The sequence below is a fragment of the Rhineura floridana genome, chromosome 22, assembly GCF_030035675.1.
Source record: "Rhineura floridana isolate rRhiFlo1 chromosome 22, rRhiFlo1.hap2, whole genome shotgun sequence".
Classification (NCBI taxonomy): Eukaryota; Metazoa; Chordata; class Lepidosauria; order Squamata; family Rhineuridae; genus Rhineura; species Rhineura floridana.
In genome coordinates this window covers 16,989,331-17,015,668 of record NC_084501.1, presented here as the reverse complement: position 1 = coordinate 17,015,668, position 26,338 = coordinate 16,989,331, and the positions used below count along the sequence as shown (strand labels likewise).

The 26,338-nt window shown below is 51.2% G+C and overlaps 1 protein-coding gene across 2 annotated transcripts in view; it reads left to right on the top strand.

The window, feature by feature from the left end:
• Positions 1-23,367, top strand: part of CRTC2 (CREB regulated transcription coactivator 2) — a 36,729-nt gene extending 13,362 nt beyond the window's left edge. For both annotated transcript variants that reach the window (XM_061606858.1, XM_061606859.1), the window contains exons 3-14: positions 1,088-1,203; positions 1,421-1,480; positions 3,209-3,277; positions 7,378-7,481; positions 8,434-8,463; positions 9,207-9,289; positions 10,759-10,808; positions 11,576-11,820; positions 14,444-14,886; positions 18,028-18,303; positions 20,535-20,778; positions 22,134-23,367. In XM_061606858.1, the coding sequence (XP_061462842.1) occupies positions 1,088-1,203; positions 1,421-1,480; positions 3,209-3,277; positions 7,378-7,481; positions 8,434-8,463; positions 9,207-9,289; positions 10,759-10,808; positions 11,576-11,820; positions 14,444-14,886; positions 18,028-18,303; positions 20,535-20,778; positions 22,134-22,342 (1,929 nt within the window). In that variant the 3' untranslated portion in view covers positions 22,343-23,367. The remainder of the gene's footprint in view (positions 1-1,087; positions 1,204-1,420; positions 1,481-3,208; positions 3,278-7,377; positions 7,482-8,433; positions 8,464-9,206; positions 9,290-10,758; positions 10,809-11,575; positions 11,821-14,443; positions 14,887-18,027; positions 18,304-20,534; positions 20,779-22,133) is intronic.
• Positions 23,368-26,338: the final 2,971 nt, after the last annotated feature.

Here is a 26,338-nt window from a genome sequence, read left to right as displayed (position 1 = left end):
GGAGAGTCGCTCGTTGCACTCAGGTCCTGCTTCCGGGCTTCCCGTCGGGGCATCTGGTTGGCCGCTCTGGAAACAGGACGCCCGGCCGGATGGGCCCGTGGCCTGATCCAGCAGCCGTTTGCTGCCGACGTTCTTGTGTCCTTGTCTGCACTGACTGGCAGCAGCTCTCCAGGGCTTCAAGGAGGAGAAAAATTCAGTCCCTCCTGGAGGTGCCAAGGATCGAACTCGGGACCTTCCATGCACAGGTGCTCTGCCTCTGAGCGACAGCCCGTCCCCTCAAAGAGATGGACCCTTGAGTCCATCTAGCTCAGTCGTGTCTACACTGGCTGGCAGAGGCTCTCCATGGTTTCAGATGGGCAAATCACCCAGCCCCGCCTGGAGATGCCATTGGGGATCAGCCTTGGGGCCTACTGTGCGCGAGGCAGATGCTCTACCACTGAGCTACGGCCCTTCTCCAGAGGGAAGAGCCCAAGGTTTGTAGAGTCACCACCCCCCAAAAAACCCTATAGAAAGAAAATCCTAATGGGTGAGGGGGCCTTGAAACAGCTCAGCGAGGACTGAGCGTACTCAATGGCCGCAGAATGCTGGCTGACTGTTGGGCGTGGAGTTGTGGAAGATTGGAGGAACGGAATATCCTGGGAAGCCTGGAAAAGCAGCGTTCCACACACTGCAACATTTTGTTGCATGTCTCGCATGTATTCCACAGAAGAAACACTGGTTTTACCGAGTCAGACCTTTGGTCTGTTTAGCTCAGTATTGTCTACCATGCCTAGCAGCAGCTCTCCAGGGTTTAAGACGGGGGTTTCACCCAGCCCCACTGGGGGATGCTGAGGACTGAACCTGAGGCAAAGCAGATGCGCCCCCACTGAGCTGTGGCCCTTCCCACCTGGCCCTAATGCTGCCTGTTCTAGCCCTGGTTCTATTTCTCAACGGCACTAAGAGCCCAACCTGCAGTTGGGCACTTCTAAAAATACAAATACATCAAGGGCCAGGCCTCCCGAGTGTGTTCCCTCTCCCCCCAACCCCGTCTCGCTCTGGGACCCCGGTTTCTAATTCTCCTTCTCCACCTCTTCTTGTGTCCGTCCAGGGGCCCCTCCATTCGCCGCTGGACTCCGCCCGCAGCACGCGACGCCACGGCCTGGTGGAACGGGTGCAGCGGGATCCCCGGCGGATGTCTCCGCTCCGCCGCTACATGCGTCAGATATCCTTTTGGCCTCGCGCATTTTCTTCTGGTCCGCCTCCCCTCCCCATCCCTCACTCCCTCTGCTTTCTCTGGTTAGCAAAAAGACCCCTACCTTTCCGCTTTGAGGCCATCTGTGGAGCTGTGTTCTGAGTGCAGGACCCCCCCTTCTCTCCCCTCCCTCTCTGAGCAACCTCCGAATCCTTGAGCCTGCGCTCTTCCTTAACCCGCTCCTCACATCGACAGCTCCCCTTACAGCCCTGCATACCTGTCGCCTCCTGCGGAGCCCAGTTGGAGGAGGTAACGTTCATCCTGTCTTTGAGTGAGGCTTGAAATGGAGTTCCACCCGCCCATCCAAACTCCCTCCCCGCTAGGCCGGATGTCACCGGACTGCAATTCCCATCAGCCCCAGCCAGCATGGCCAGCGGGCGGGAACGGTGGGTCATTGCGCTCTGTAACACCTGGAGTGCTTCGCTTCAACCGTCCCTGATCTAGGCTCTGTTTGGATCGCAGCATCCTCTCGCCTGGAAGAGGAGAAGCATATGTATATATATGTATGTGAGGTAGTGGAAAAAAGGTTCTGAGGAGAAAAAAAAAAGATTCTGCACCACTTCAGACTGCAGGAAGAGAATAAGTCGACTTATTCTCTTCCTGCAGTCTGAAGTGGTACAGAATCTTTTTTTTCCCCTCCTCAGAACCTTTTTTCCACTACCTCACTCTGCTCCCTTGGTAGACTTGGGGCCTTTGCCTAAGACAGGAAGGGACTTTCAAAATCCACTTCCTCCCCTAATTTTGTCCTGCTGCAGAAACCTGTGTAAATTCTGGCCAGCTCTCTGGGACAGCAGCACTTGAGACAGCGGTCTCCATCCCTCCCCCTTCAGTCACATGGGCCTTTGAGCATGCGCCAAAGGCCGGCAGTTTGGGTGAGAGAGTGTGGCTCCCTCATACAAGCTGGGGCATTGGTGGGCATATATTGGTGGGCGCACACAGTTAATGTGCAGAATAATACTGGGGGGAACAGCCGCTTTTTGTGTCACCGATACTCAAGGACTCCCACTTCAGAGTACCTCAGAGGACTCCTTGACTGGTTTTCGCTCCCCAAGAGCATTCTGGGTAATTGGGCTGGGAGAGACAAATGGTTGGTGCAACTGTATACAGTAGTTCTCCCTCCCCTTCTCTCTCTGCTGTTTTAAAACTTTCACACTGGAGGGGGGTTTCCTGGTAGAGGGTTTGTGTGTGAATTTCACCCCCCCCCCGCTGTCTAATGGCCTCTCTGCTCATCCCCAAAGCTTGTTGTTTCCTGACAGCCATTTTGGCTAGGCCCACATCCTTGTGGAGAGGCTAGGAGTTGGTCTAGCATGGCAGTTCTGTGTGTGTGTGTGTGTGTGTATAAAAGAGAGTGTGGCAATGCTCACACCAGACATTTATCCACCTTTTATTCCATTTTATTCATGGTTTCCCCCAAAGAATCACGGGAAGTGTAGTTTCTCAAGGGCGCTGAGAGTTGTTCAGAGACCCCTGTTCCCCTCACAGAGCTAACAGTTCCCAGGTGTGGTTTAGCAGCCAGGGAACTCTGGAAATTGTACCGCAACGAGAGGAACAGGGTGTCTCCTAACAGCTGCCAGCACCCTTCACAAACTACAGTTCCCCAGGATTCTTTGGGGGAAGCTGTGACTGTTTAAAGCGGAATAACAGTGGAATAAATGTGTGGTGTGAATGTGGCTGGAGAGAGAAGTGGACAAAGAGGCTACACCAGGAGTAGCCAACTGAGGCCCCCGACTCTAGAGACGTCTCTGCTTTTTGAGACCTGCTTTTGTCTGCGCACCCTTTGACCTGGCCATGAGCCTCCTCAGTGAAGCCTCCTCATTTCTCCTCTCCCAGTTCTGATCTCAGCCTCTTCTTTCACCTCTCTTTACTTTGCCCTCTCTCTCCTCTATGTGCTGCCAAGTTTCTAATCCGCAAGGGGGAGGTCTTTGCACAATTGTAAATTAATCCTGCTGTTTTTGTCTTTTTGTTTTCATTGTAAAGGACCATGCACTGGGGTAACTTTCCCACGGAGAAAGGACACTTGTTTAGGCTGCCGTCTGCACTTAACAGGTGAACCATTTTTTGATTGCATATTCCTCCCACTTTAATTCATGCTAAATTCTTGTTAACTGGGCTGGGTGTTGTGCCTGAACGCAGTCACGGACAAGGAGCTGTGCTTTTCTTTAATAGGTTTATTGAGAGATTTTGGTTCAGAGTGCTTCAGGAATCAGCTTACAGGTTACACAGGGTTCTGCCTCATCTCAAAAAGGATATTATAGAGTTGGAAAAGGTTCAGAAGAGGGCAACCAGAATGATCAAGGGGATGGAGCGACTCCCTTACGAGGAAAGGTTGCAGCATTTGGGGCTTTTTAGTTTAGAGAAAAGGCGGGTCAGAGGAGACATGATAGAAGTGTATAAAATTATGCATGGCATTGAGAAAGTGGATAGAGAAAAGTTCTTCTCCCTCTCTCATAATACTAGAACTTGTGGACATTCAAAGAAGCTGAACGTTGGAAGATTCAGGACAGACAAAAGGAAGTACTTCTTTACTCAGCGCATAGTTAAACTATGGAATTTGCTCCCACAAGACGCAGTAATGGCCACCAGCTTGGATGGCTTTAAAAGAAGATTAGACCAATTCATGGAGGACAGGACTATCAATGGCTACTAGCCATGATGGCTGTGCTGTGCCACCCTAGTCAGAGGCAGCATGCTTCTGAAAACCAGTTGCCGGAAGCCTCAGGAGGGGAGAGTGTTCTTGCACTCGGGTCCTACTTGTGGGTTTCCCATGGGCATCTGGTTGGCCACTGTGAGAACAGGATGCTGGACTAGATGGGCCACTGGCCTGATCCAGCAGGCTCTTCTTATGTTCTTATCATTACTAGGCTAGACTAGAGACGACTACACTGCACTAAGACGTTGTCGCAGCAACTAATCTCGCCCCCTCACCCGGCTTAAGTAAGGTTGGGTGGGCACCCTACTTGCGCGAACTAAGTGTCGCTACTGGGAACATGTGCGCACCCAAGAGCTCCGCCTCGGGGGAGCCATTGGCACATGTTCTTGCTGGTGCCTCCATGAGCAAGGCAAGGGTGGTCTCTCTGCCTCAGCAGGACCCTCCTCGTCGGAGGGAGGCGCAACGCGGTGGGGAGGCGGCAAAGCGGCCGAGGGTGAGGGAGGAGCTTCAAGCGGGGTGGCAATGTGAATTATTGCTTTTCTTTTTTATTAGCAATTGTACTAAACGCGAATTTTTATGTTGTAAACTGCCCAGAGAGCTTCGGCTCTTGTATTATACAAGTGTAATAATAATAATAATAATAAGACTCAGGTGGGGTGGGCCTCCTTGTGAGTAACTGGAGCTTCAGGGGCGGAACTGTCGCTGTCCAGAGCGAGAGAGTTCTCAGAGTTCTGCACGCCTGATGGCTGAACATGGGAAGCGTCAGCCCATTCAAAGTCCTCCTCCTCTTGATCTCGCCGCTCCACCCCCGTTCTGCCGAACAAATAACACTGTGTGTGTCTGAGTCCGAGGAGAAAATGAGACGGTCCCGGACTTATCCAAGGAAACTGAAGGGGGGGGGTATTCCGGACAGACAAAAGGAAGGACCTCCTTTATACGGCACAGAGTTAAACTGTGGCATTCATTCCTGCAGGATGTAGTGATGTAAAGCCATCCAGGTGGGTGGCCCAGAGGAGTAGACAAATTGATGGCTGTCGGTGGCTACTGGCCATGACAGCTACGTTCTGCCTCCGCTGTCAGAGGCAGTGCGCCTTTGGATGCTGGTTGCCGGGCATCACAAGTGGGGAGAGTTGCACTCGGGTCCTGCTTATGGACCCAGACCTGCTTATATTCAGGAAGGTGGATGCTTCAGACAATGTCCCCGCAACACTAGTATATCCAGAGGTAGCCTGCTCCGGGATAGGGAAGTTTCATTTGAGCGTCCTGGCCCTTAGCTGTATTTTAATCTTTTGTACACCGCCCAGAGAGCCACTCGCTATGGGTGGTTTAAAAATGAAACAAATAAAATAAATAAATAAATAGACCAGATCCTCCCCTCCCCTGAATTAGTCTAGTCCCGTTTTTTAAAACCCAACAGTTGTTGCCATGGTGCATTTTATTTAGCACCAGATGTTGCTTCTGCGACCGCCCGGTTCCCCTTTTGTGTGAGAGGTCCTGGACCCAAAAAACCCTATGCTCGCTTCAGTAGACAAGGGGTTGGTTGCACACACGCAACTCCACTGGACGCCAGCAACAATGCCCTCGTTGTTGTTCCCCCCCCCCGGGGAGCCACAAGAGTCCTCCCCATGATGTCACGCCCATCCCTCGCCCTCCTCCTCCCACTTGCTCCCGGATCCCCAAAGGCATCGTCAAAAAATGCTAGGAAGCTCACCGAAAGGGGACCCTGGCGAGACAGAGCGGCGGTGGAGAGCAGCCGCTTTTCCCTGCCGACGCCCCAGCCGGCGAACAGTGCCTGCCTTCTCTGGGTGCTGCATTAATTTGCAACGGCTCTTCTTATCTTCCCCTGCAGCCCCCTCCCCTGGGTCTTCCCTCTGATCCTGGTGCTAGTTAGGAACATGGAAAATGAAGAGTCTTCCATGGGGTGTCTGTTCATATAGGATGCATTTATTTATTTGCTGTTATTAATAATTCAGTTTATGTCTTGCCCTTTCTCCTGAAGGAGCCCAGCGAAGAAAAACACGTCAATAACGAAAGCAATTAAAAAACAGTCTAAAAGCATTCTATAAACCATGTAATCTCAGGGTTATTATTATTATTAAGTAGAAGAGAACTGGCCTCGCTACACACAGATCCAGTCTCCCCTGCAAAAACTGGGACACCCCCCCCACCCCCCTTGATCCAGTTTGGATCAGAGTTCTGTGCTGGAGCGTCGGGGAGGAAAAAATGGCGTGTGCCTCCGTCATGTCGAGACTCTTGATGGTGCTGGCCTAAGGCCAAAATGGGCTGCAGGAAAGCGGCAGGCTCTGTAATGGCAAGGAAGCATAGGGCAGAGTATGTGTTCCTTACATCCACAATCGTGTTTTTTTGTTTTAAATTAGCAAAGCATAGTCAAAGGTTTGTTTGTTTTCTATTTTTCAAAAGGGTTTAGATCCCGCTCTTCAGCCAGTAAAGGCTCCTGGAGTGGCTTGCAGATCAGGAAAAACAGCGCAGTCCCTGCCCCTCAGGCCTGAAAGGAAAGAGGGATGAGGAGGGTAAAGGAAAACAAGGAAGCTCAGGCACTGAATTCTTAAAAATGTTACGTGGTTCTTGTATATAAAGGGTTGGTTCCTCTCATATATGTGCTTTAGTACAATAGGAGTTAAAATCATAGTTGGGAGGGACCTCAAAGGTCCTCTATGTCATCCCTGCTCAGTGCAGAAGACTCATTACTACAACTTTGCACTCCCATCCAGGCATAGCCCAATAAACTGCAAAATCCAAAATATCCATGCGTGTCTAGGGAGGGAAGGTCTGGAACACAATCCTAACTTATGCTATGCGTTTGGTTGTGACTGCTTCAGTAACCTGCGGAGTGGTGGGGAGTTCCCTGGCTGCTGAAAACTGAAATCTCAGCACCGTTGCAAAACCCAGAATTCCACCCCCCAAAAAGTGGAAAGTTAACATTCCGGACATAGGGCCCTGGGGCCTTGTGTAATCGGTGGGAGTTATTTTAGAGTAAATGTTATTTAAGATTTAACAAACCTAGGGGACATATCTTTTGGGGGGTTGTTGTTTAGGGCGAGATCCATAGGAGGGGGTGCATCCCTCTGTCCCCAAAGGACAGGCTTTGGGAACCTTAAGAAGGCCTGGTGAGGAAGATAGTGTGTGAACTAGCATTAGATAATTATGTGTGTACATTATGTGATGTGTGTGCATTATGTGTGATTGCAATAGACAGAAAGTGGGACAAATTCAATCCAGTTAGAAACTAGTGGTTTAGTCTGCGTTGGGGCGATCGCGTTTTGAGCAAAGGGACTATCAAGTAGTTTGCTTGTGTGTTGGAAAGGTCCTTGGGGGTGGTGGGGGGTTGCACCCTTAACATTTGGAATTTCCCCACTGCCACCCTAGTCTCCATGGCAACCTCCCCATTGCCGCTCCAATTTTGGGGATTCTAATGGCCATATACGTGTGATCGTATGTTATTTTTTTTAATTCTTCCCTTCGCCTTTGCAAGCAGAACAAATTCTGACTCCGCCCTGCACACGAGCGTGATGAACCCCAACCCGCAGGACACCTACTTGGAGCCCTCCCAGGGTGTCCCACCTCCAAATCGCAAGAGTGGTGAGTGGTCTTTTTCTCCCTTCCTTGCATCGGGCGAGTTCGCCCCTTCTCTCCCATCAGGGGTTGGAACTGGGTGGGCAGATGGATCTGCGAAAGAACGGAGACTGTTAATTTCCCAGCATTTTTAAATTTTGTAATGTGCTCCGTAGTAGACTTGCCAGGGAAACTTTGTGATTTACCTTCTTGTCCTTTCTCCATCTGGTGTGGAGTTCCTGCAAGAGATGAACTGTTGTACCCCATTGCTTAATACTTGACCTTCCTCTCTGGGGGATTTTCCGTTACTTTAATCATATCCCTTTCTTTCCCCAGGTGTTTCTGGGAACTGTAGTCCTGTGAAAGTGAGGTTACAGCCAGGGGTGTCGTAACAGATCACTCTTGGCTGCCTCACTGAACGACAGTTCCCAGGATCCTTTGCCCGTGTGTGTGTGTGTGGTGGTTATGATGGGGAAACCTTAAATGTATAGGATGATAGAAATTCAGAGGAGTGTTCTGTAAGGGGCAGCGGTGGGTGGACAGTTGAGTCAGTGAACAATGCCAGGATGTAAATTGGAGGTGAGGAATCTGTGACCCTGCAGATGCTGCCGGACTACAACACCCATCATCCTTGGCCGTTGGACATGCTGGGGCCTGATGGGAATTGGAGTCCAAGGACATTGCTAAACTACAGCTCCCACTGTCCCTGACCGCTGGACACGCTGACAAGTAGGGAATGGTGGAAGTTGGGGTCCAACAGCATCTGGAAGGTCGCAGGTTTCCCTGTCGCTGAAACGTAGGAAGATGACCTTTCGGACGATAGGTTGTAAGGCTGGTGCGCCAGGATAGTGGTGTGGTGACAAGGAGTGAATGAGGCTTGAGATTTCAGGGTTCCTTACGTAGCCTAAAGGAGCTTAGACGCCCCTATCATGTGGACACCACACACATCTTACTCTGCACCCCTTCTTTTTTTTTCCAGGTTACCTGGCCAATGACATGGATAGCAATGGTAACCACCCCCTTTTACTCGCCTTGTGAATTCATTAGGCCCAGCGTCGCTGTTGCAAAAAGGGGGCCTCACGAGCCACTGATGAGTTCTCTGCCATCAGGGCTGCCCCTATATATTTGGGGCCCAGACTGCAGGAAGAGTCTGGGCACTGGAAGCAACCAGGCTGCCTGGCTTTGCTGCAATGGTGCAGTGGCTAAAGCGGCTGCAGGAAATTTAAACTACAACTCCCGTCACCCCTGACCATTGGCCATGCTGACAATTGGGAATGACAACACTTGGATCCCAAGAGCAATGTCCTTGGACTCCCAGGTCCCAACAGCCCCTCCCCCCAGCCAGCGTGACCGGTGGCCAAGGATAACGGGAGTGGCAGTGTAGTGAAATCTGCTGCGGACGATTCACGTTCCCTTGGCTGCTCTTGTAAAAAGAACATTAGCATGTCGAGAATCGACGCATCACCCCCTTAGCCGCGTACAGTCCGTTGTAACGGGCCCTCCTGCAGCCCTTCTCCCTTCCCCTTTGTGGAGAGGCGTAGAGACTACATCTCCCATCCTCTCTGGTATTTGCGGCACCTGGAAGGTGCGGGGGCTGTGTAGCCGGGCGGGTTCACAGTTCTGCGCATGCGTGCCTCTCGGGGGTCCTGGGGTCCTGGCCTGCTCCACCTTCTCAGGAAGGGGGAAAGGGGAGGAGCCACAAAGGGGGCGGGTACCAGGCGTAATTGACTGCCTTGTCTCTCACCTTCCCAGTGTTTCATTACCAAGTGCCTTCCATTGAAGAGAACCTCCTGGATGATAGCAAGCAGTCGCTGAAGCCCTGGGACACCAAAAAGGTTGGTTTGTTGTTGTTGCTATGTGCCTCTAAGTTGACTACGACTTATGGCGACCCTGTGAATCAGCGACCTCCGAGAGCATCTGTCCTGAACCACCCTGTTCAGATCTTGTAAGTGCAGGTCTGTGGCTTCCTTGATGGAATCAGCCCATCTCTTGTTTGGCCTTCCCATATTGCCAGAGAGTAGAGCCGGCTCCTTGGCTGCAGGGGAGTCAGAAGAGGCCAGGTAAGGTTATATTAGAGACATAGGGCACTGCTGTCTATACCTGGTCAGGCCATTGGTCCATCCAGCTATGCTCCGATTAGCTGTGGTTCTCATGGATTTCAGACAGGCGGTATTCCCAGACCCTACCCAGAAATGTCAAGGGATCAAACCTAGGACCTTCTGCACATATGACAGATGCTCTGTTGCTGAGCTATGGCTCTCTAGAAATAACGTAAGACTCTAGTCCTCGTGATTCTGAATAGAAAGCTAGTTTTAAAAAGCAACGTTGGACGCTCTTTCGTACCAAGTCAGACCCTTAATCCATTCAATTTGCTGTTGTCTGTGCTGGTTGGTGGCGACTCGCCAGGTTTTCTAACGGGGCATTCCCAGCCCTAACCAGGGACCTTCTGCATGCAGAGCAGGTGTTCTGCCACTGAGCTAGCCCCCCCCAAATACAGGAACATAGGAAGCAACGTTATAGCAAGTCAAACCATTGGTCCAGCTAGCTTAGTATTATCAGCACTGACTGGCAGCAGCTCTCCAGGGTTTCAGGCAAGTGTCTCTCCCAGCCCTAACTGGAGATGCTGGGGATTGAACCTTGGGCCTTCTGCATGCAGAGCAGGTGTTCTGCCACTGAGTTATGACCCTTCACTTAGAAATGAAGTAAGATTCCAGTCCTCTTCGTTCTGAACAGAAGGCTAGTTTAAACAGGACCGTTGGAAACTGTTTCATAACAAGTCAGACCCTCAGAACTCACTATTGTCTAGCAATTGACTGGCAGGGGACGTTGCCGACTGTACCTGGAGATGCCAAGGATTGACCTGGATCTGCGCGCAGGACGGATGCTCCACCATGAGCTACGGCTCTGCCTTTTAGAGGCAACCGTTCAGGCCCAAAAGAAATCTGGGAACAGCAACAAAGCTTGTGTTTCTCGGCTTGGACGCCCATGCCACAAGGGCCCATAATACTCGCCTCGGACGTAACGCGCAAATCCAATGTGACCCCAGCGTTGTTCTTGGACTCGGACTAAAATCCAAGGCGGGTGGCCCTCTCGGTGGCAACCCCAGAGAAACGCAATGGGGTTGGCCATGTTTTGGGAGCAAGCAGGGTGGAGGAAGGAGCGGGACGATACAGATACCTGCAGCAGCGAGAAAACTCTGTTGTGTTTGCTCTGTCTTGAAAACGGAAGCAGGAAATTGTGAGAGGGTTTCGTGATGACATCTTTAATACACTAATTTGCAGTAACTCCACTTTCTCTCCTGCAGCTCTGCTTATCATCCCCCCGTCCGAGGTCCTGTGAGGTGCCTGGGATCCAGTAAGCATCAGTGCTAAGTTCCAACCTCCTCTCAAATGCATGATTTTGTGTTAAGGGGGCATTCCCTCTCTCTTTCCCCCTCCCTGCCCTTGGAGGCATATGGCAACTGACCGTTTATCTGTCCTTCATTTTCCCTCTTGAATGTGACAGGGTGAGGATTTGCAGGATGGTGGCGGCAGCGGTGGCAGCAGGGGAGGTTTAGGCGTGTTCTGTGTGCTGACGTACCGGTGGCATGGCCTTGTGCTCCTCCAGGATTGAGGGAGGGAGGGGGAAATACTGTTTTACATGAATTTCTCCCCCCCCCCATTAAAAATGAAATTCAACACAACTCCCTGCATGTTGAAAACTAGCACATGGGAGAGGAGAGATTTTGTGCAAGCTTTCTGCCTGCAGAGATTGTTTTTTAAAAAGGGGATGATGTTAGAAATGTGACTTCCACTCGAATAGGTAGCATGGAGGTTAACAGTCAGACAACAAAAGTGTACTTTGCAAGGCCTCATGGTTGCTAAGAGACTGATACTTTGATTCTGGAAGGATAAATGCCCACTGTTTATTACACAGTGGGCTGAAAACCTCAGTGCCCTGGCTGCTTTTTTGAACATGCTTGATAATAGATGCGGATACCTACCTGGACATGTGGAGGGCTTATATTTGTATGCTTAACTCAAGAAGCATGTGCTGATGTCCTCTGTGTGCGGACCCAGATGAAGTCTGGCTCCTGCCCGGAATGGCATCTCTCTTGACATGCTTGTCTCCCTCTCTTTCAGCATCTTCCCATCCCCGGACCAGCCTGCCCATCTGCCTTTGATCCCCGCTGTCCTCAACACAGGGGGCTCACTCCCCGACCTCACCAACCTCCACTTCCCCTCCCCACTGCCCACGCCGCTGGACCCGGATGAGTCAGCCTACCCAAGCCTGAGCGGCGGGAGCAGCACCAGCAACCTGGCCAACACCATGACGCACCTAGGCATCAGTGGCGGCATGGGGCTCGGCCCTGGCTACGACCCCCCCGGTGAAGTGTTGCCCGGCGCACGAAGGGGCTGGGCTGGGGCCTAAAGAGAAGCATGTGGGCGTGGGCTTGAAAGGCTAGCCGAATTGTATGGTGGGCAGAGCCCCAAGATCAGTCCACGGTTGGCCCTCCCTCAAACCGCCCAAGATTGGAGGGGTGGGGAGGTACCACGTTGGTTTGACGGTAGCATACACGGAGCTCCTAGGGCAGAGGTGGGGAGTCTCCAGCCCACAGGCCAGACTTGGCCCTCCAAGGACCGTTTCCCCTAAACCACATCCATCAGACATCATATGTGATACCCACAGGGACTGATGTAGCTGCCAAGGAATAATTGGGAGCTTAAAGCGAGCCCCACTTGTCCCTTTGCAAGCAGGGCTCGCTGTCGGCACCAATCTGCTGGTGGGCCAGGAAGCGGGGGAGTGCTCCTTCCTCCAGTAGCCCCAAGCAGCTTGCCTTGAAACCCCTGCTGAAACTGAGCTTTCCCCCCTCCTTTTAGCAGAGGTTTTGGAGCAACCTCCTTGGTGCTTCCGGAGCAGCAAAAAGCTCCTTGTGCTGCAGGTTTGAAGTGCCATGATGGCTAGCTGGCTGTCAGGTGCTCAGGAAGCCTTGCACAATGGACTTTTGACAGGTGGGCGGTGTACAAGCTATCTGTCAATCATAATGACATTGGTTGATTGACAGGTGGATTATTCCGCCCACTGTAGTGAGGCAGGACTGTATTAAGGATCTGGTCTGCCAGGGCAAAAAGGTTTCGCCACCCCTGTGGTAGGGATTGGCTAGCTAGGACTGTAGTCAGTTGATTGATTGGCTAGATCAGTGTCCCCCTGCCCCCGACCTTCAGAAGTTGCTAGACCCCAACTCTTATCCTCCTTGACCTTTGGCTTGTTCTGGCTGGGGTTGATGGGTGCTGGAGTCTGGAGGGCCATGGGCTCCCAATCTCTGCTTCCCACCTCTGTAAGTGCATTTGATATGTGATCCCTAATTGGTTGGGACATGTGTCGAGGATGGGGTGGGGAATCTGTGTGTCCCTCCAGATGTTGCTGCACTACAACTCCCATCAATCCCTGGTCATTGGCTATGCTGGCTGAGGCTCATGGGAGCTGGAGTCCAGCAACGTCTGAACTCCCCACCCGTCATCATTCCTACGGTACTTGACAATAAAGACCTTTTTAACAAGCTTAGAAACATAGGGCTATATTATCCAAGTCCTACTCAGGGTAGACTCATTAAGTTAGTCATGTTTATTTTATTTATTTATTTAGTATACTTGTATACCGCCCCATAGCCGAAGCTCTCTGGGCAGTTTACAGTAACTAAAAACAAATACAATTTAAAATACATCTTTTTAAAAAACAATTTAAAAATGTAAAACAATATAAAAACACATGCTGAAATGCCTGGGAGAAGAGGAAAGTCTTGACCTGGCGCCAAAAAGATAAGTGTTGGCGGCAGGCGCACCTCGTCATGAAGGTCATTCCATAATTTGGGGGCCACCGCTGAGAAATGTTGATTGATTTTCAGTGGGTCTACTCAGTAGAACTAACGTTGGCTACAACACGATCTGTGGGTCTGCTCTGATGAGGACTTTAGTTTGACAGAACCTATAGCACAACTGCTGTTGAGACTAGGTTGGACTATTTATCTATCTACCCCAGTGTTGTATACCCTGACAATCAGCAACTCTCCAGGATCTCGGGCAAAGAAAGGTCTTTACTTACTGTGATCCTTTCCAGTGGGAACGTCCAAGGTTGAACTTTTTTTTGTGTGTGTTCAAAGCAGGCAGTCTGGCACCAGCCTCTAGTCCCTTCCTAAACATAGGTTATGGTGTTCCTCACCCCCCCTCACTTTCTCGTGGCTCCTTGATTTTCTATTTTTTTAAAAATGTTTATTTGCAGTGTGTGTGGGGGTACTTCCTCTCTCCTCCCCCCTCCCATTTGTTTGATGGGTGTGTATCAAATCCTAGCTGCCTTGGGAAACAAGGGTCTCTTCCACTTCTGCATGATTGGGGGGGGGATGATGTGTCCATGCCATTTTTATGTTCCCACCTCCATCAGTGTACTCCCATTGCCCCTCCTCTACACTCTTGCGCCTTGCAGGACAGGGCAACTCCTGTTCTCCATGGGCAATTGTGTTGTGTGCGAGACCCAGTTCCATGTAATGTTTAGTGTGAACCAATAGACGTGCGGATTCCTAGCGCGAAGAACACGATCTGAGCGAAGAACGCAGCCGCCTTGCTCCTCCCCCGGTCCTGCTGCTGTGAGCAAAGCCATGATTTGATTTAATACGTTGTCCAAACTCAGGCTTATGGTTTGTGTCTTGTTCCCAGACAAACCATGAGCTGTAACCAAGGTTTGTTCTCGGCATTCTCTTGGGAGACACAAGTTACAAGCCCGGGTTCGGACTGAACGCTAAGCTAACCTGTGGCTTAACCTATTGGGTGGAGCAGTGGCAACATGACTGGGGGGGGGCGGGAGTGCTGCCGCCCCAATGTTCACTATGGAAGCCTACCTGTTGGTTTGCTCGTTCATGCTAAACCATGGTTTGTGTGTGCGAGCAAACTGGGCCTGTGTGCCTCTTGTCATTGATTTCCCCCCGTTTATTTATTCTTTTTTTTTTGTCCCAACAGGACTGTGCTCATCTATGCAGAGCTCCCTGAGTAACCCTTGCATCCAGTCCTCGCTTAGCAACCCCTCGCTGCAGGGCTCCCTGAGCAACCCTTCGCTCCGCTCTTCCCCCAGCAGTTCCTCCATCCCCTCATCCATGAGCAACCCCTCCCTCTCCTCCTCCCTCAGCAACCCCTCCCTCCCCACCTCGCTCAGCAGCCAATCGGTGCAGTCTGCCCCTGGCAATCCCGCCCTGCAGCAGCAGCCCGGCTACAGTGCCTCTTCCTCCTCCTCCTCTGCTTCTTCGGCCTCTGCCCCCGCCTCCTCCTACGCCCCCTTGAACGCCTCGCCCCGGCGCAGGGTCCCACTCAGCCCCTTGACCCTCCCCATGGGCGGAGACTCGAGAAGGCCGCACCCAAAACAGTTCTCGCCAACTATGTCACCCACATTGTCCTCCATCACACAGGTACGCATGGGGCCACGGTGGGGGCACTTTCGCGCACTTCTGGCCTCTTCTGTCTCTCTCCTTTTAAAAATGTGTTTCTCGTTCATTGTCATGTTTTTCTCCATCTCATCTCAACTTCGAGGGGAAAGCGCCACCCCCCTTTCCCTCCAGCGGTAGTTATGTAGTATTTCAGGAGTGGTAACTTTAAAAAAAAAAGTTTTCCAAGGCCTCGTTTATTCTAGGCCGCTGCCAAAAACTCTTTTGGTTCCTCTGTTGTTGTTTTTTCAAAGACCTCAAAAGATTGCTGGGAGTGTCTAACCAGGGTTGGCGGTGAAGCAACAGTGCCAACTGCTGGGCAGTTTGAGAAGTGTTTCCCTTCTGATGCATTACAGCGCACTTTAATGCTTTGCAGCCGACTGCAATGCCATTCAAATAAAGTCACAGATAGATGCATAAATCACACCGGGGTGTGTGCCCCAGTCATCAGGAGAGGCTGCAGGCCTGTGTGTGCGCGCACTCTCCCTCTACCTAATGTCTGTTGGAAAGGGGCAGGTGAGGCGATCGCCCCACATCAAACCATCCCTCCCGAGCAGTTTGTGGCTATCATTACCATTTTGGAAGCCATTCTTTTGGTCCCCGCGGTAGCTGCCTTTGCCAAGTCAGGCGAGGCCAGCTGTTCGCTCGAGCCAGCGAAGGAAAGGCTTGGTTAAAAAGAGAGCCATGCAACCGAGGAGGATGCGATGGTTTGGGGCAACTGGCAAGCAGCTCTTTCTTCTGGGAAGAGAGATCCTGCATTCCGAGGCAGGCCTCAGAAGAGTACGACATATCAAAACCCGAGGTGGAATTTGTTGGGACTTGCCGCATAATTTCTCCCATCATTCATTCCACTGCTGACACATCTGGATTAGGACCCTCCTTGCGTAGCCAGTTCCCAGTGAAATCAGACTTGGTTTTGAGAAGTGGGGTGGATGAGTACCACACCCCCGCCTGCTTCACCCCGTGTTGAAACTACTCTGGTCTAGGCCTAGTCGCTGCTTGGATGGGAGGCTGTATAGGGGACCCTGTGAACTTCACATAAGAACATCCCTGCTGGATGCCCATCTAGTCCAGTATCCTGTTTTCATAGTGGCCAATCGGATTCTTCCAGGAAGCCCTCAGGCAGGGTGTGAAGGCAAGAGCCCTGTCTCACGGTTACCCATAAGAACATATAAAGAGCCTGGCTTCTGGATCAGGCCAAACGAGGCCTATCTAATCTGACATCCTGTTTCCCACAGTGGCGAACTATGGCAAGGCCAGAACCAAACTTTTTGGGGGGGCGTGGCAAGGTGCTAGTCAATACCTCCCCTACATGCCACACACACACACGCACGGCAGGGCCCAGCCCTATCTGGACTATAGATCTGTGAAATCAATTACATTGTGGTTGAGAGCTGAGCTTAGCTGCCCTTCAGAAGTGCCCAGCGTGGAAAAGTATGTGAGGGGGGCCCTGGCAGACAGGGCAATGCAGCCTGATCAGGCTGATGATGGGCCCTCCCAAACCCTTAGGGCCCTTGACCACTGCCTGATCTGGGCGACTGCTAGTGCCGATCCTGGTCTACAGAGATCCTGGATGGAAAGAAGGCACGATAAATAAAATGGACTAAAAATAAAAGTACTTTTCACTTTAACGAATGTCCACAAGATGGAGCAGTTGGTCCTCATTCCCTTTCCTATAACCAAGCCTGTTTTTCAACCTGGGCTCCATCTACAGCAGAGTTAAGGTTTGTACCACTTCTGACCTGTGGGCGAGAGCGAACTATTTTGAATGCTCCTCTGGGTTGAAAAACAAATCCTCTGCATGCCAAAAATAAATTAATAAATAAATTAAATAGATGCTCTCCCTAAGCCTGCTTCTTCCTTAGGTAGGCTTTTTTTTTTTGGTCAGGCTGCAAGTTTTTAATTTTATTTTAGCTGTTTTGTTTAGAAGCAAAATGACACAACATTTCAGAGTTTAGCTGTGAATTTAGCTCTTAATTTCCTGGCCGCCAGTGCAAATGGAGCATGTAAAGTAACGCAGGGTGATACCTGATGAACTTCCACTTAGAGTAGACCCAATGAAATTAACAGACTTCGTCATGTTGATTTCCGTGGGTCTACTCTGAGTAGGACTAACACTGGATGTGATCATGATCAAACCAGCAAAAAATACACAGACTCGCTAGGTCTTGCGTAGTTCTTCCTGGAACAAAACGCTGACACGTATTTTCTACGGGGATCTTTATAAAGTCGATATTGAGAAATGGAGCGGACAATATCCTCTCTGATAGTTTTACAAAACGTGCAGAGATGCTGTTACAAGTGCAATTTTGTATAACGGCCATCCCAAAAAGCAGAGGGCATGACTTTACACCTTTGCTCTGTAAAGCGTTCCTCCACGGAGCTGTTTTAATTTTTGAGGCAATGACAGCCACCAATTTCGATGGCTTTGAAAGAGGCTTATTTTATGTATTTATTCCATTAAATTATATCCCGCCCTTCCACAGGGAGCCCAGGGCGGCAAACAAGCAATAAAACACTAAGAAAAAAAATCTTAAAAAACAATTCCAGTGCAAAGGCATATTGGGATAAGGTATCTGGTGATTAGACAACTTCATGGAAGATGAGGATATCGGTGGCTACTAAGCCTGACTGATGGCTCGGTTCTCCCTCCCCTGTCGGAGGCAGTTATGCTTTTGAACATTAGTTACCGGGGATCTCAAGTGGGGAGAGTTGCTGTCGCACTCGGGTCCTGCTTGCGGCCTTCCCATTGAGGCATTTGGTTGGCCACTGTAAGAACAGGATGCTGGACTAGATGGGCTCCCTTTGGCCTGTTTCAGTAGCCGGGCTCTTCTTACGATAGCAGGGGCGACTCCCCCTTTGTGGGCACTTCAGAAATGGCACCCCCAACCTGCAGTCTGAAGTGGCCCCATCCACATGGGATTTTTTGTTTTGTTTTGGTCACCTATGAACTCTCCTACCACTCTGTAGGCCGGAACTTCCTTGCCCTCAGCATCAGCGGCCACGGGGAGGTACTGGGGCAGCAGAGTGGGGAGGGTGCGAGTGGCTCCTTCACCCCCCCAAGCGCACAGCTGCAAGCCTTCTAACGGGTCTTCCACGCCGTGCGTCTTTTCCGCCCCCATGCAGGGGGTGCCGTTGGACACCAGCAAGCTGCCAGCCGACCAGAGGCTCCCGCCGTACCCTTACAGCCAGCCCAGCTTGCTCCTCCAGCAGAGCCAGAAATCCCTCCACCAGGCGCAAGGAGCAGCCTCTCAGCAAGGGCGCCAGCCTGTCCAGCAACAGCAGCCGCTACCGCAGCCTATGCAGTCCCAGTGTACCTACCCAATGCATTACCCGTCCAATTCGATGCTCCAGCATCAGCACCAGCTCGGCCAGCAGCTGGGTGACTTCGGCCTTTGCAGTGTGAGTACCTAACAGCGACTTCTTGCCGTGCAGGGTGCCTCCCCCACTTTTATTACTGCATTGCTAGCCTGCCTTTCCGCCAAGGAGCTCAAGGTGTTGTACGTCGTTCTCCTCCCCTCTCCATTTTATCCTCACAACAGCCCTGTGAGGTAGGTTAGGCTAAGAGGCAGTGGCTGGCCCAAGGTGAGCCTCGTGGCCAAGTGGGGATTTTGAATCCTGGTCTCCTCGGTCCTAGTCTGGCACTCTAACCGCTACACCACACTGGCTCTCAACATGGTTCTCCCGCTCCTGATTTTATCCTCCCAACTCTCCTGTGATGTACAGGAGGTTGGGCTGAGAGGCAGTGACTGGCCCAAGGTCACGCCCAGTGAGCTTCAAGGCCGAGCGGGGATTTGAACCCTGGTCTTCTGGGTCCTGGTTCACAACATGCTATAATCATTATACCACACTGGCTCTCTTTGGCATGCCACATTGGGGAATTGCCCAGCCTTGAGCCTGCGTAGCGAGCGTCAGTATAGTGGCAAATTTAGAAGTGCATCATCATCATCATCAAGTGTATTTGTTGGTCGCCTATCTGTCCAGATTAGTGGACACTCTAGGCGACTTACAATAATAAAAAGCAGTACATGATATACAATATAATATACAAGCAAAACACAATCAAATCAATTTAAAACCAATTTCCAGTTAAAACCTCATAAAAAATTAATCCTCCCCAATCCCATAGGCCCGCCTGAATAGCCAGGTTTTTGAGGCTTGGCGAAAACCCATCAGGGAGGGAGCATGTTGGAGACCCAGAGGAAGGGAATTCCAGAGGGTGGGGGCCACAATCGAAAATGCCCTCTCTCTGGTCTGTACCAGCCTAGCTGTTCTAACCGGTGGGACCGAGAGAAGGTCTTGAGAGGCTGATCTTGTCAGGCGGCATAATTGGTGATTCTGGAGGCGCTCCTTCAGATAAACTGGGCCGAAACCGTATAGGGTTTTAAAGGTCAACACCAGCACCTTGAATTGGGCCCGGTAGACAACTGGTAACCAATGGAGATCTATTAACACTGGCGTGATATGATCACGGCGACGGCTGTGCTTAATCAAGCATGCTGCCGCATTCTGTACCAGCTGTAACTTCCGGACCGTTTTCAGGGGTAACCCCACGTAGAGCGCATTACAGTAGTCCAAGCGAGAGGAGACCAGGGCATGTATCACCTGTGGGAGCAGATGAACAGGAAGGTAATCACAGCCTCTCCTTCTCCCATCTTTTTCTTGGTTTTTTTTTTGCTTCTGAGATGAGATCTTCTTTCCCCACAACAACAAATGCCCCAGGAGCCAGTAAGCATGAAGCAGGAGAGTGTTAGCTACTGAGAACAGTCTTCTCAGTGGCTAACTCGCCTCCTTTAAATCTGGTTGACTCCAATTGGCAGAAAAGGACAAAGAAGCATGTTAGAAGACTTCTTGGTGGCCAACCCACTCCCCTTTCTTGCCGATTGGCTCATAGGATGCTGGAGACTTGGGACCCTGCTGAGACCCTGCTCCCAAACAACTATGGGGTCTGAGACCCTGGATGACTAGACCCCTGGCAAGCGTTCTCTGGGTTGCATGTGGGTCTCCAGTCTTGCGTTGGGGCCCCGCTAGATGTGTGAGGGGGTTGTGTAGGCCACTGTTCTTCAACCTTGGTCCCCAGATGATGTTAGACTACAACCCCCATCACCCTTGGCCATTGGCTAAGCTGGCTGTGGTTGATGTGAGTTGTAGTCCAACAATATCTGGGGACCCAAGGTTGAAGAACAGGGGTGTAGGCAGTAAGGACTTAAGCCTGTGAGCCGGCTGCAGCCCTCCTGCTTCACATGGGTGGTTCCTAAACTCAGGTTCATTCAGGTAGCCCATCTTGTGCCTATAGACTTGTGGCTGAAGACAGGAGACGGCACATCCATCGCTTTCAATATTTGTGTTGATCTTTAATTGTGTTTTTAATTTTATTTCTTATGCTGCATTACGGTTTGAGTTCTGTGGAATTCAAACGGCAATACCGTCTAATGCAATATGTAAGATACTTAAAGAAGCAATAAAAAGATAACTAAAAACCGTGCAGCATCTAGCACAGTGCGTTAAGTGGTCCACTATAAGATCCTTGGCAGTTTTCAAGAGGCCTGGATGGGTGGGTGGAAGTTTGGGAACCAGTCCATCGAGAATCACAGGGCGTAGTTGCCCAGACCCACCGGATCCCTTCTCTCTAGTTGGATCAGTATGGTTTGATTGACAACATGAGCGGAGGCTTCGCGTTCAACAGCAACGCCTTTGCAGACGACCTGAGTGCCTTAAATTATCCCCAAGGCGACAACATGGGCTTGTCGGGGAGCGGGAACACCAGCACCACCACTAGCGCCACCAGCAGCAGCACGCATGACCCGCACCTGCTCAACCGCCAGAACCTGAGCAACTCCAGTCGCCACGGCCCCATCCCCAACATCATCCTCACAGGTGACAGGAGAAGAGTGGGTTGCTGAAATCGTGCTTGTGGAGGGAGGGAGGAGGCGGGGCTTGTGAATATGTGGGGAAGGAGGGCGGAGTGCAGAAATAACTGGGCTGTTAAGACATAGTTGAAAAAATAAACGTTATTACTACAAAGAGGTCAAGCCATACCTGCTGAAGCCACCATTTGGCATGTCTTTGTTCTCAGTTAGTTAGTCAGGGCTCCCTAAGACAGGAAGGAAGGGAAGGAGCAAAGCCTGCAAGAGCAACAAACACTTTAGAGGAGGAATCTGCAGAAGGAAGAATAGATGGCTTATCTATCATAGAATCAGAGTTGTCAAGGGCCTCTGAGTCCAAGACCCTGATCAATGCAGGAATCCAAATTAAAGCATCCCCCCCTCCCGGGCTCTGCTCACTTGCAACATGTGTTGGGTCTTTCCCCCCAACAGTTCACTTGTGGGCAACAGTTCACTCGTGGCCATGGCAGTGATCGGTGCAGCTTAAAAGTGGCTCCAGACAAACGACTTGCTGTGATCAGTGTTTGCTCTCAGTGTGTTGCTTGCTGTTTGGCATGGGGACACAAACCCAGGTTTGTGCGGAATGCTAAGCCAAACCATGGTTTAGCCCTGGGTAGTGCACCAGCAGAAGCAAGGAAGGAGTGCAATGGCTACAATCCTTGCTCCACAAGCCGCATGCTTGCTTGTTTGTGATAAGCCATGATTTGGCTTAGCGTCGTCTACAAACTGGGCCTCTGTGCTTTGTATATACACCAGCCTTTGCCAACCTCCTCTTAAGTCCTCCAAATGTTTTGTGCTACAGCTGTCATCAGCCCCAACCAGCATGTTGTACTCCAAAGCATTCTTTCTGCTTTCTCTGTTGTATAGTTGAAAGGGGCCTGTAAGGCCATCAAGTCCAACCTCCCCACTCAATGCAGAGATCCAACTTAAAACATTTCACCAGGTTGGCGAAAAGCAGATGTAAACAGACTAGCGCTGTGCCAAAACCTGCCCTCCAGTGTCTCAGAACGTTATCTTCCTCCGCAAAAGAGGCGCGTCGTTTTTCTGCCTCATTCTTGGGGAGCAAGGTTTCGAGCTTGACTGAAGCGGCCAAAGGTGGCATGTGTATGTGGGATTTTTTTCTTTCTTTTTCCCTTTCCCATAAACATTTCTCCAGTGCTCTGCAGCCTCCCTGGCTGCCTGCACTTCCTGATCTGAAAAAGCCCCCTTGCCGTGGAGAAACATAGAAATTTTCAGCACAGCGTTAATCCAGACAGCTTTTTGGTTAAAGGGAAAGTCGAAACCCTGAAAAACTGGATGAGAACCATGTCTGTGTATCCCTTTTCCTCCTTCTCGGCCTGTCTTTAGGGGACTCTCCGCCGGGGATCTCCAGGGAGATCGCCACAGTCTTGGCAGGCATGCCAGGGTTCGAGATGGACTCCTCCTCCCTGGGTCTTGACGAGGACCTGCGGATCGAGCCGCTCACTTTGGACGGACTCCACATGCTGAGCGATCCCTACGCCCTGCTGACCGACCCGGCCGTCGAGGACTCTTTCCGCACCGACAGGCTCCAGTGAAGGAAAGCGGGGCTTGGGGGAGGGGGGGCACTGGGCAGAGAAATGCCGACCTGTCAAAGTGGACGGGTCCCTCTTGAGCCATGAAAAAAACAAAAGGACGGCTTTCGCTTTCCCAAACCGGAGGCGCCGGCCAAGGGAGGGTGCGGGGAGCGGAGATCGTGCTTGGCCGTCCTCCCCCTTCCTACCCTACCCCAGTCGGAGCGTGTGTCTCCGTACCCCTCTGCCCTAGAGACATCAGAAGCTTAAAAGCTTCCCACGGCACTTGGGCGCTGGACTTTGCAAAGCAAGCCCAGGTTACAGGGGACCTAAAGGGTGAGGGAAGTGTTGGCCCCACCACAGGCAGAGAGAAGCGTCTGCACCACTTAGAAGATAGAGACCTTGAGAGGTTTTTTTTTACCCCCCCCCCCAAAGCGTTAAGTGGGCAGAAACGGGAGGATTGAGGCATTAGTGGCCTAGTCCCCTTGAACCGAGGGGTGGGTGTTTGTGTGAATCTGAGACAAGTGTCTGCGCACCCCCCTCTCCAATTAATTCCAGCCATTTCTTTGCCCCCCGTTTTTCCCTTGTGTATATTTTACACCCTGCACCGATAGCAATAGAGACTTTCATAGCGTGCAGAGCTCGCGGGGGGGTATGTGCGTTACATTCTTGTGTTCTCTCTTTTTGACCTAATCATGTTTTTTATTTTATTTTAAAGAAAGGCAATTCTGTACATAATCCCTCCCTCCCTCTCCTCACCCCCTACCCCTCCTCTTGAGCTGCCGTGTACATGTGGGGGAGAGGAAAGGGGGAGGTCTCTTGTAAAGCACTTGTAACTTTGCATTCTTATCTGCCGTGAGGTCAGGTCCAACGTCCGTGCTTGAGTTTGGGGGGCGGGGGAGACACACACACCGGGGGTAGATGGGGGAGCGTGGATGGGGTGCAGCCCCTTCCCTCGCCTTCCCCTGCCTCCTGCCCCCCTTACTGTGGAGGAGATAAACCAGAGTGATTCTATTATTATTTTTTAAAATATATGTTAATTATAACAACGTTCCGTTCCTGGTTTTTTGTGTGGTTCCGGGTGAAGGATTTCTCCCCCCCTCCAGCCTCGCAGCCTTTTTTTCCAGAGCAACAGACGCAAAGCACCCTTGTGAAGCCTGCAAGGGTAACGCTGGAGGTGACGGCTTCCCTGTGTTCCGACCCCGGCAGCCGGCATGCAGAGTTAAGACTCTGCCTCTGGACACAGAAGCTTCATTTGGGTCCCGCGGCCCAGAGCTGTTGATAAAGGTCTTCTGTCCACCTCCTCTGCAAATTCTGCTTTTTGATCCCTACCCTCTTCTTTTAAGCCAATGGCCATCGCTGCGTCTTTGAGCAGACTTCCATAAATTCTTTTTTCTAATAAGTGGGACCTGAAACAAAATGTTGCAGCTCCTGTTCAGGGTGCCTGCCTGCCTAGCAGCCAGCCATGTCCATTTTCATGATACTCCGTTCCATTCCTGGTTCCCTTATTTCCCCCAGCAGTCAGCGTTTTGTGTCCACTGAGCCTGCGCAGTGCTCATTGGAGTGTTTGCTTCTCCTCCCCTGATGCTTCCCCCTAAATACTTTTTTTTTTGTCCTCCTGCAAACTTTTGGGTTCCCTCAAGTCTCGTGCTACCTTCCCTTTTGCTTATGCACAGTGCCAGCACGACGAGATAAGGGCCCAGCACTCAGGAGGACAAATTTGTCAAGCGCCATCAGTGTGCATTTCGACTCTTTGCCAAGAGTCGCAGCAAAAATCCAGGTCTCCCTTAAGTTTTTCAGGGAGATCTGAAATGGTGCATCCCTTTTGACACGGCCGCTCCTTCTCTGCTGCCAGGTCTGGGAAAGGGTCGCAGCTCAGTGGTGGAGACTCTGTGTTGAATGCAGCAAGGCCCATCTCCAGGTAAAAGGCCCTCTGTCCGAAACCGTGGAGTGCTGCTGCCAGTCAGTGTGGGTAATACTGAGTCTCTGCCCTTGGTATGAGGCAGCGTCCTGTGTTCTTATGACGGGGGAGGATCTTGAACAGGGATCGTGGAGCGGTGGGGGCACTTGGCAGTATGCAGCGCCGGAGAATCCCAACACAGTGGCGAGGAAATTCCTTTCGCAACGTGTCTTGTTGGGACTTAGACGGCCACGATTCGCGGCCATTCCCAAACGCACCTGAAATGGCACCAACTTTCCATTCATTCTTGACATACGGAAAACTGATCTCTGTCGTTCGGTCACCTTGAGGTGGAATCAGCACCGCTTGGCCTCAAAAGAGATGCCTCCGCTGACAGAGTTGTCTTGAGCGCTGGCTACGTGAAATGTCTGATGGCTCGCCACTGAGCCTCTGCCTCCCTCTGTGTCAAATCTTTGGGAGCACCCCTGTTCCCGCTTTTCTAAAGCCGTCGTCTGGGCCACATTCGCGCCGTACGTTTATTCCGCTATTTCTCCACTTTGTTCAGGGTTCTGAGAGCTGTTCGGAGACGGCCTCTTCCCTTCATAGGACTACAATTCCCAGAGTGGTTTAACAGTCGGTCCCTCTTCCCAGAGGGAATTGTAGCTCTGTGAGGGGGATAGGGGTCTCCTCACAGCTCTTGACACCTTCCACAAACTAAAGTTCCCAGGATTCTCTTGGTGGGGGCGAGGGGGAAGCCATGACTGTTTAAAATGGAATAAACATACAGTGTGAAAGTGGTCCTTGTCTCGGCGCAAGCGTAAACTGGTCTTCCGGTCCCTTTGGTCTGCAGGACTAGTTTTATGGGATCAGGGGGTGGGATTGTGGCTGTAAGGACATAACGTAAGAGAATCCCTGCTGGATCGGGCCAGAGGGCAAACTAACCCAGCCTCCTGTGGCCAACTAGATGCACTAAAGGGAAGTCCACAAGCAGGACCTGAGTGAAACAGGACTGTCCCCATTTGTGATTCCCAGCAACTGGCATGCACAGGCCCACTGCCCCCAACCGTGCAGGAAGAACATGGCCATTAAGGCTAGTCGAGAGTGAGAGCCTTATCCGCTGTGAACTTTGCATAAGCTGCAGAGCTTTGTCAGGGGTTTCGCAAGTGGCTAAGTCGGTATTCTTGGGTACTAAGAGCGAAGGTTGATCCGTAGGAACCTGTAGGCAATGAGTCTTATTGTACTTAGCATTTCTCATCCAAAAGCTTTCGTGAATTCAGCGCTGATCAGACGCAGGCCTGCCTCGTGTGTACGGTTGTGTTAACTTTGTCTCCAACTCCTTGGTTTTGAAAGACTAGCTTCCCATTTGACAGGCGAATGATAGCAGAAAGGCGCGTCTCAGAAATCCTCCTTTTTGTAAGGCTACAAAGAAGTTGCAATAGGGGAACAATGGGCAATGGCGCCACATGGTGGTGTCGTAAAGAAAGTACACCTGCGAAGGCTCACACCTCCACAGCGATGGCAAACCTGAAGGGCGGTATCCAATGCGCTTGTTCCGTTAGCACAAGGGTTTACACTTGTGCAATGCATCTTCCCCCTTCCTCCGCCGGGTGTGCCCTGTGACCTCCCCACATCTCCTTTGGAGGATTGGGAAACCCCAAGAACAGATTTGGGGTGCATGGAAGGAACAAGTGCTGCATTGGATAGAAGCCTAAGTGAATAAGAGGCCCGTCTATTCCGTGCAATGAGACTACTCTTTAAGGGGAAGGGCTGTAGTGTGGAAGGTCTACTAGTCCTGCATCCTGGGAAAAGACCCCCACGGTGGACAGGAACTTCCAGTCAGTGTAGACAAGACTGAGCTGGATGGGCTGCTATAAGGTAGCTTCCTATCTTCCTTTGGAAGGGTGTTCAGAATTCCACCCTCAACTCAGCATGCTGGTATTCTGTGCAGGGATTTTTTTCTGCATTCAGCAATACAAGATCTGAGATGCCATTTGACCTGGAACAGTCCAGCGCCCTCAACTGGCCGCTTCATCTGTCATTTCTGAGAAGCAGGCTTGGGATTTAGGTGAAATAAATGTCCCCTCACATTTGCCCCTCTTAAGACTAAATTGTGGGGTCGC